Source organism: Carassius gibelio, chromosome A14 (genome assembly GCF_023724105.1).
Source record: "Carassius gibelio isolate Cgi1373 ecotype wild population from Czech Republic chromosome A14, carGib1.2-hapl.c, whole genome shotgun sequence".
In the NCBI taxonomy this organism is placed as follows: domain Eukaryota; kingdom Metazoa; phylum Chordata; class Actinopteri; order Cypriniformes; family Cyprinidae; genus Carassius; species Carassius gibelio.
The window spans coordinates 1,707,131-1,717,299 of NC_068384.1; the positions used below are offsets into that span (position 1 = coordinate 1,707,131).

At 34.0% G+C, this 10,169-nt stretch overlaps 1 protein-coding gene across 1 annotated transcript; it reads left to right on the forward strand.

The window, feature by feature from the left end:
* Positions 1–2,705: 2,705 nt before the first annotated feature.
* Positions 2,706–10,158, forward strand: LOC128027662 (tyrosine-protein kinase ITK/TSK). Its single transcript, XM_052615456.1, has 17 exons — positions 2,706–3,431; positions 3,580–3,684; positions 3,874–3,955; positions 4,108–4,230; positions 4,379–4,410; positions 4,706–4,857; positions 5,781–5,846; positions 5,963–6,017; positions 6,547–6,626; positions 6,732–6,877; positions 7,089–7,160; positions 7,538–7,706; positions 7,790–8,006; positions 8,078–8,142; positions 8,225–8,343; positions 8,425–8,582; positions 8,993–10,158. Exons 1-17 carry the CDS (start codon positions 3,294–3,296, stop codon positions 9,059–9,061), a joined length of 1,848 nt encoding a protein of 615 aa, XP_052471416.1. The 5' UTR covers positions 2,706–3,293; the 3' UTR covers positions 9,062–10,158.
* The last annotated feature ends 11 nt before the right edge of the window (positions 10,159–10,169 follow it).

Sequence of the window (10,169 nt, forward strand, 5' to 3'; positions counted from 1 at the left end):
AAAGGTCAAAGCTATAAAAAGGGTGAGTAACTGTTAAAGTGATCATTTTCGTACTTTCATTGCATTCTTGCTGGAATTTTCTACTTTATTTTTGACAGTTTTGTTGTTTTATTTTCTTGTTTATTAATTTATAAATTATTGTGTTGTATAAAAGGTTTTTTAATATATATATATATATATATATATATATATATATATATATATATGTATGTATGTATGTATGTATGTATGTATGTATGTATGTATGTATGTATATATATATATATATATATATATATATATATATATGTATATATGTATATATATATATATATATATATATATATATATATATATATATATATATATATATATATATATATATGTATGTATATATGTATATATATGTATATATGTATATATATATATATATATATATATGTATATATATATATATGTATATATAATTTATGTAATTTAACAAATAATCCCCTACAGAAACTTTTTGAAACATCATCAGAAAGTCAGAAAAAAACAAAAAATGTTTTGTCAGTAAAAAGATTAAAAAAAATTAAAGCTGCTACCAGTAAATATGATGGAATTTTTTATCCTTTCTTCACATAATTTTATAACTCTTTTAGCCTACACAAAAACTAAAAACAAACAGTGTCATTTCATTCCGTACTTTGTTGTAGCCAATAGCAGATGTGTACAGTAATTGAGTTACTTTTTATATGACTGTTTAGTTTACACTGATGCAGTTTCTTTATTAATGTTTGTGGTTAGATAACTTTTCAACCTTTACCTGTAATGCCAGGTTTCAAGTTTATGTCTATTATGCTGGTTCTCAAAAATATGAACACAAATTTTTTTTTAGGATAACATTTGAAAGTTTCTTCTCTTTCAACTGCCTCCATGAGCTTTGTTTACATTGATGTTACTTTCACAGTTTGCCACTTAGAGAGACAGACACACAGGGCCGTCGCTAGTGGGGTGAAAGGTGGTGTCGATTGGGGCCCACGGCTGAGGGGGGGTGGGGACCGGCGATCTCAACCATCTAGCTGAGGCCAGTCTAAAAAAACGCTCAGGACAGTTGACAGGATAAGTGAAAAGCTTACCATTTTCACGTGTTATTAAGCCTTGCCACTTGCCAATTTAACCATTCAAAAGAGTTTAATGCATTCAAACACAAGACACGGAAAAGCTGAACTGAGCAGCTGGTTACTCGTGTGCTGTGTTCGGTGCGCACGCAGAAGATAGAACCACGTCTCACAGACAGGAACACTAAACCGAGCTCTGCTTTGCAAAGTTCTCCTTTAAGTTTCTCCTGCACCTGAACGAACAAAAACAAATCGCAGTTTAAACAAACAGAAAAGAATGTGTAAGAGCCCACTTTAGCACGGCGGTGTTCTGGTGTTCAGGCTCACGCGGAGAGAGACATCTCAAAACACTTGAACACCGATTTTGTTTTTGCTCTTGTTCCGACAAAAAACATAAAAATTATGTGAAAATACCCGTCTTGGATAGTATGTTCGAAAACTGTCAGTTATGTCTTAAGTGAAAGTAAACAGTTGAGAAAAAAAATCGTATGTGTATTATATTGGATGCATTCATTATCTCTTAAAGTGACCGTGCCTAATTTAGCTACTAGCTGCTTTAATTTTAATCCAATGAAAGAAAAATAAAAAAATTAAAAGGAAAGAAAGAAATATAGATTTTTTTTACTAGTACGTGCCTAATGGTTAGAGAGTTGGACTTGTATCCCAAAGGTTGCCGGTTCGAGTCTCGGTGCTGTCAGGATTTGTAGGTGGAGAGAAGTAAATGATCAGCGCTCTCTTCCACCTTCAATACCTTGATTAAGGCACTGAACCCCCAGTTGCTTCCTGAGCGCTGGATATATATAGCTGCCCACTGCTCCGGGGGTGTTTTCACTTCTCACTGCTGTGTGTGTGTGTTTGCACTTGGATGGGTCAAATGCAGAGCACCAATTCTGAGTATGAGTTACCATACTTGGCAAATGTCACAACATAAAGTGAACTGTGACATATTATCCCCCAAAAATGTTCATGCATTTTACTACTAGTGAAATTGATAATAAATATATATATATATATATATATATATATATATATATATATATATATATATATATATATATATATATATATAAATATAAATATATATCTATATATATATATATATATGTATATATATATATATATATATATATATATATATATATATATATATATATATATGTATGTATGTGTGTGTATATATATATATATATATATATATATATATATATATATATATATATATATATATATATATATATATATATATATATATGACAAAGATGTATTCAGACACTTTGCCCTGACCATGTTTTGCTTAAATGTTTTTTTTTTTTTTTTTTACTGGAGTTACTAATGCAACCTTTTCACATGCACCACAGACTGAACAAAATTATTAATTTCTTGGTAATTGGTCAACAAAGTATTGCCAGTTGTCTGAAGTTTTGTTTCATTGTAATACATTACATATCTTTCTATCGAAGTTATCTGATAATATCAAGATAAATTTGTTCTAACAGTTTAAATCTGAGTTCTTATTTTATTACCATTTTCTAAACTATAGCAAATAAACTGATAATTTGAGAAATGTTGAAGGTGTTTGAATAAATTTCGGTTTGACTGTATATAAAATTTTTACAGTGCTATTTTACATTTAATTATTTGGTTTCTGTACCTGCACATTTACAAACTTGAAAAAACTGTGTAAATAGAACAAACAAATAAACAGAACGAACATACAAATTAAACACTTTCAATCAGGGACCACTGGTACAACCTGCACCGGGGCCCCGCTAACCCCAGCTACGACCCTGAAGACACATGAAACTATTCTATACAAAAGGGACAAAGGTAAAACAAAATGCAACCTGAAACAGGAACAGAAACCAAATTAAATTGGATAGTTACAGATGCTCCCACAAGGAAACTGAAATAACCTGCACTGTATAATATTACAATAAAAATAGCTTAATAAGCATGCAAACTAATGTCCTAAAAATGCAGGAGAAACCGCATATATTTTTGTGTGTGTGTTTGCTGTGTCTCTGTCTGTGTGTGATTGCTTGGGAGATCATTTTGTGCAGTCTACCTCAGGAAGTGGCTTACCTAAAGTGTCAACTCCGGAAACCTATGCTTTATACATCAGTGTAAGCTCTACAAGTGTATAACTAGTGATTGCCACACATCATTCGCCATGAGTCAAACTTCCATGTGGTAGTCAAATATCCAGGTTTCACCATGTACCCAAGGGTCATCCTAAAGGAAACACTGTACAAGAAATCACAGCAGAAGAGAAGAACTTCGCCGTGCAATTACAAAGAGAGGATTTTCGTGTTAAACACACAGGATCTGACATACTTTGAACATCGGCCTGGAGTAAGTAGTCACACCTCACTGTAACTGTTAATCTGGTTTGTTTTGTAGTATTACTGCAAAATTACCTTTTCACCCTTTTAATAAGTTCAGAAAATGTCTGTGATGAATGAAGAATAAAATAATGCCATTCCTTTGTTTATCGCCTTAGAAAAAGCCAACTCAGAAAGGCTGCATCGAACTGTCTCATATCAAGTGTGTGGAGATCGTTCGCAGTGACGTTCCCATTCCCTGTGAATACAAGTACCCTTTCCAGGTGAGAATCCAGTGGAGTTTTGCTTAAAGATTTTGTCGGAGCTTATACAGGAGAAGGGGCTTTTAAAAAATGTCGATATTACATCATATCTGTCAGTGTTTTTCCTAAATGCCTAAAAAGGTTTTTATCCCTGTTTGGTTTTTGTTTACATTGCTTAAACTTTTTATTCATGCATTTGTTTCTTGACAGGTCGCCCATGACAGCTACTATCTGTATGTGTTTGCTCCAGATAACGAATGTAGGTTAAAATGGGTCAGAGCTCTGAAAGAAGGTAAGCAGCTGTTACAGAAAGTGATATGCATTGTAAAAAACAGAAAAGAAAAAAAGGGTTTTAAGTATAGAGTGAATTAGGATTTTGTTTAAATATTCAAAACACGTGTGTTTTATCTTTTGTGTTTTATGTTATTTCTTCAACCTGTGAAGCGACACAAAATAACAGCTTATTTCTGAAGTACCATCCTGACTTCTGGGGAGAAGGGAAATGGAGATGTTGTCATCGGACCGAGAAGCTGGCCACGGGATGCAGTGAATACTATCCCAGTGGAGGTGCAGACTCTTGTTTTAAACAGCTGCTTATTTGAAATCAAATAACATTATTGTCACTCCACCGTATGTGAATGCAGTATTTATAAGGTGGAGTATGACTGAAATTTGAATGAAATAAAATGTATAAGCATTTTATTTCTTCCCACAGCCAAACCTCTTCCCCCAACTCCAGATCCAATGGTTTGTCATCCAATCTCTGTTTACAGTTTCCCATATATATATACATGTGTATAAATATATATATATATATATATATATATATATATATATATATATATATATATATATATATATATATATATATATATATATATATATATATGCATATTTTATACTTATTTTTATTTGTATTTCAGTTTTAATGTTTAAGATTACTCAAACATTTCTGTTGTTTTCGCTGTTGAAAAGCTTTGTTTAATCATGACCGTGTTTGGATGAGATTCTTTAATTTGAGCTGTCTGTATTTATCCACTAGCGGCGATCTTCAGATCCAGAGGACAGGATTGTTGTGGCTTTGAGGAATTTCAGCCCCGTAGAAGATACTGATCTGCCTCTGCATAAAGATGAAGAGTATTTTGTCGTTGACAGTTCAGAACCAAACTGGTGGACAGTGAGGGACAAAGACGGGTAAATATCTTAAACCACTTTTGCATAACTTCAGTTTATAATGCCTTCTAAAATAGTCCCTCCACTGTGAAGTGTGATGAATTACATAAACATGTAAAAGAAGAACATTTGATCATTAAACTAAAGGCCACACCCTTCCCACTCGCCGTCATGAATATCAGACACAAAAACCCAACAGATATGAACCAGTTCAGCATTCAATATCAGTTCCTCTACAAAAAAAAAGTTATTTGAAAATACTTTAACCAGTTACAACAGGATTGTATTATTGCATCATTTAACTGTAGCATCATTCATTCATGCATTATATAAACAACATGATCAAATATTATTATTATTTGTATGAAATCTGGCAGTTAACCGATTTGGGCAGCTTAATTTACATTTTAACTGTTTAAAAATGTTTGGATAATGAAGTTTTACAATGATATATAAAGAATAAAGTAATAAAAAATCCTAAAAGCATGTTGTTTAGTTGGTTCTAGTTTATATATTGACAGCGTCAAGACCCCCATATGTTTATTTGGATTTGAAAAGGCAAACAAAGGATCCATGATATTTAGCATTAAACAATGTCACAACATTTTATTTTGTTTTATTTTATTTTCATCCAGATGCTGCCTTAATATAAAAAATGTATTAACTAAAAAGGGACAAAAAAAATTATATGACTATTATTATTATTCAGCCAATCCAAGGTTATATGTTCACTAACTAAAACAGCACTTCTATAAGAATAAACAATGACAGCATTAGTGATTAATATAGAATGTTTTCTATGAAGCTGCTAAAGTTTTGTTTAGCATAATAATGACAAAAACAGGGAAGAGGAAAATAATTGTTCATTAAAACTCAGTGGTAGGAAACGTAAATAAATCTTACCAGTAAAAATATTTGTTTGCTCTTTTTCTCTCCTGTTACAGAAATGTTGGCACGGTGCCATGCATATATATTGCAGAGAAATTATCAAACAACATCGAGAAATTTGAGTAAGTCTGCTTCAATATATTACAGAATAAAAGATTTGAGCAAATGTCTTGAATTCATAATCAAATCTCGATTAAGTATACAGTAATAGTTTTTCCAATGCTTTGTGGTTTTATAGATGGTACAATAAAGACATAACTCGCACCGAGGCAGAGAGCTTACTAATGAGAGAGGTAAGGCCACCAACAAACGACAGTCAATGAAAGTTTCCATGTCAGATAACTGTAAACTCTGACTTTGTTAAAAACTTATGTCATGCCATTTCAGTACATTTTCACAGTTTTCGGGCATTGCAGAAAGTTGGGGTTCTTTGCAAACCTGCAAGAGCAATGCCTGCAGACGGTGCAGGCAAAACAGTGCACAGTTCAAACAGAAATTTACACCCTTTAAACCAGAATGTGGCTGCTGTTCTCTTCCTGTCAAGAGAATTTGACATGTTATGTTTAAATTATGAAAGATCTCACATTCACACATGATATATGAAACAGATGTCTGTCATAATCATTATCAGTAACTAACATAAACCGTCTGACACCCACAGAAGCACTAGTACAACATTTATATCGACACATTTATCCATAGCACACAGAATAAAGCAAAAATCAGGATTCTATGTATACTTTCTCATTTATGGTATTTATATTGGTAAGTGTTGATAATTATGGTTGAATTTATGGTTAAAAATAAAGGTTTAATTTACAGAACAAGGACGGGGGTTTCATCGTTCGTGACTCTAAACATGCAGGTGTTTACACCGTCTCAATATTTTCCAGAGCTGCAGGGTAAATGCTTACTTTGCTATGAAATTATTATTACTTACAAAGAATTTTATCAAGTCATTTTTTGATCTTACACTGGTGTTTTTGATGAATATCATTCATCTGCAGGACTAATGGAGAGAAGCATCCCCTAGTTAAGCACTACCAGATTAAAGTGCAAAGAGAAGGTGAAAAGGTCATGTATTACTTAGCTGAGAAATACGTGTTCTCGACCATTCCAGAGCTCATCCGCTATCACCAACACAATCCGGCAGGTAAGCTGACAAAATATCGCATGCCAATGTTTTAAATAATGTTCATTACATAAGATCAGCTGCATGTTGCTATGTCCCTTACTTGTTAGAAGCACTGCTTTAAAAAACTGTCTTTTTTAAATCTTAAAGTTGATAAAGCTTACGATTTTAATGTCAGATTTTAAAACTGCGTAAGAATCTTCACTTTGTCCTGTGCTTGTTTCTGTGTCAGGTTTAATAACCAGGTTGAGGCACTGTGTGACCAGAAATGTCACAGATTCAAGGATCGATGAGTTGTCATCAGGTAAACTTAAGCTGTCAAATAAAATTTGAGCTTTATTGAAGTGTATATTATAAATACGTCATTTCTATTTCGAATAAATGCTGTTCTATTGAGCTTTTTATCCTGAAAAAAATATATAAATTCAACAGTTTCTACAAGCAGCACAACTGTTTTTAAAATTGATTATAATAAGATTTTTTATTTTTTTTCTTAAACACCAAACCAGCATATTAAGATGTTTTCTAAAGGATCATGTAACACTCAAGACTGGACCAAAGTCTTTGGTGAAAATAAGAGACTTCTTACAGAAACATTACAAAAATCGTACAGACCCCAAACTTTTAAATAGTATATAACCACTTCTTTGTAAAATGCGACAAAGTCTGTGCGTTTTACAGATAAATGGGAGATTCACCCTGATGAACTGACATTAAGCGAGGAACTGGGCAGTGGGCAGTTTGGCTTGGTCTGGAAGGGATGCTGGAATGACCAGCAGGTTGCAGTTAAGACCGTCCGAGAGGGATTCATGTCAGAGGAGGAATTTAAGGAGGAAGCACAAGTGATGATGTGAGTAACTCATGCTGTATGTTTCAAAGGACTTCAAAAGTGTACCATGAATTTATCGCGTCACTCATTGTCCGTCTCCACAGGAAACTGTCCCACAGTAAGCTGGTCCAGTTGTATGGTGTGGTCACTCAGCGCTCGCCCATCTATCTGGTGTTTGAATTCATGGAGAACGGCTGCCTGACAGACTACTTGCGTGCCAGAAAAGGCAACTTCTCCCAGGAGGTCCTGCTGGGGATGTGTTTGGATGTGAGCGAGGGGATGGCCTACCTGGAGAGCTCCAACTTCATCCACAGAGACTTGGTAAGTGTTAACGGGGTCTTTAATGTGTCAGATATTTTGTGCATTTGTTCTAAAATCGTCCTATTTAACAGGCTGCAAGAAACTGTTTGGTTTCTGAAGACAATGTGGTGAAGATATCAGATTTTGGAATGACGAGGTGAGTAGCAGCGCCTCAGTATTGCACACATCGCTGCTTTTTAATACCTCAGTGTTATGGAAAATCCCACCTGTGTCTACAGGTTTGTCCTAGATGATCAGTACACCAGTTCTTTTGGGTCCAAATTTCCAGTGAGATGGTCCTCTCCAGAGGTGATCAAATTCCAGAAGTACAGCAGCAAATCAGACGTGTGGTCTTTCGGTGAGGCCATATTGATGTTAATCAGCCTTAAACCTTTATTCACATATTTGATCTAAATATATATTGACGTCTCATTTGCAGGTGTGTTCATGTGGGAGGTGTACAGTGAGGGCCGTTTGCCCTATGATACCCGTGGTAATGCAGAAGTAGTGGAGGCCCTAAATGCAGGACTACGGCTCCTGAGACCCCGTCTCTGTCCACAGAGCGTGTACGAGTTAATGCAATGGAGCTGGAAAGAGGTGAGTCCATCATAAAATTCATCATAAACTTTCCAGAATATAAAATCATCTCAACTTACTATCTTTAAACCATAAATTGATTTGAATATTAGTAAAAAATAAAATGTCATTCTGTAGAAAGGCGGTTTTACTGAGAAATCCTGTTCTCGTGAATAGGGCCTTCTGAGGAAATTAGTCATGTTCCCATTTTGCTTTAATGACTTTTTTTTTTCTTTACACAGTTTTAAATGTCTATAGGGTATTCAGTTATTTTTTTACTAAACCTTCCTAGTGTCTGTCTTTTGTTACTTGTGTAATTCAAAGCAAGTGATGCTCTGTATCCTGATTTGTTTATTAAGTTATTTGCCTATGTGTCTTCTTAGTGTTATTATTGCCACGGCAACATAAATACAACCCTGTTTGTTTAACAGAAACCTGATGATCGCCCCTCGTTTGCTCAGCTCCTGCATGAACTGGCCTGCCTTGAACAAGAACCGTAATCCTGATCACACCCTTCCCTGTACTGGCTTATAGGGATAGCTTATTCAAGAAAAACAGGACATTTTGTCATCATTTAATAACTGGCATGTCATCTAAACCTGTGTACAGTTTTTTATTTGATTGTATTAATTTTTTTGGAACACAAAAGGACCATTTTGAAGAATCGTTGCTTAGCAGTTTTCTGTATATGGAAGTTTGTATTAAACAAACTATCTGAATTATCCCTTCAGCTGAAAACACTGTAAATTGTACAAATCAAATATTGTATTTATTTGTATATTTTATTTATTTCACAGATTTCTTATATTCGTCATTTATTCCACGTTATGTCACTGACCTGTGTTTTTCCCGTTTATATACATGCATGACTTCTGCAAACACAAATCTGTCCCTTAGGAGGCACACATGAGCCATTTGTTTCAACACCAGTAGAAACGTTGCTTATTAGTGGAATACATTACTGTTGCAGTGTATTCAACAAAGAATCACATTTACATCTATGTCCTGATTCTGTAATTGATTTCCATTGTTTGCATAAAGCTTTATGCACAATAAACTCACAATTTCCTAACTGAAGTAAAAGTTTGTAATACAAATCTATTTGAGCAGAATCATTTGTGATTATATCAAGACTACTGTACTGATCAAGTCTACAGACTGTTTATTTTAAGGAGCATGCAAGTATAAGCTCATGATGTGGACCTGCTGTTACTGTTGATTGGTGCATAGTAACACAAATGCCTTCACTGGTTACTGTGACAACAGCACTGAATAGAAATACACTGCAGCATGCCAGTATTCACCATATATGCAGCCTGAGGCCATAGTCACAGAAAAAAAGTGCATATATCTTTAATGTGTTTCCAGAGCAATTCAATGAAACCTACAATGTTTTTGTTTGTCTGTTTTAATTTGTCTGCTTTTTTTTTATCTAATTGATTCAGTTTGTTTTTGGGAAAATACTGTTTGAATGTACTGATACATAAACCAACATGATGGCGTGTTTTTATATTTTTAGAAAAAGATGCCCTCATAAAGAAAAACCCAATTCCAGGAAGTCTATATTGCCTCTTAATAAAATTTGTATCTGTAAATACACCTTAGTAT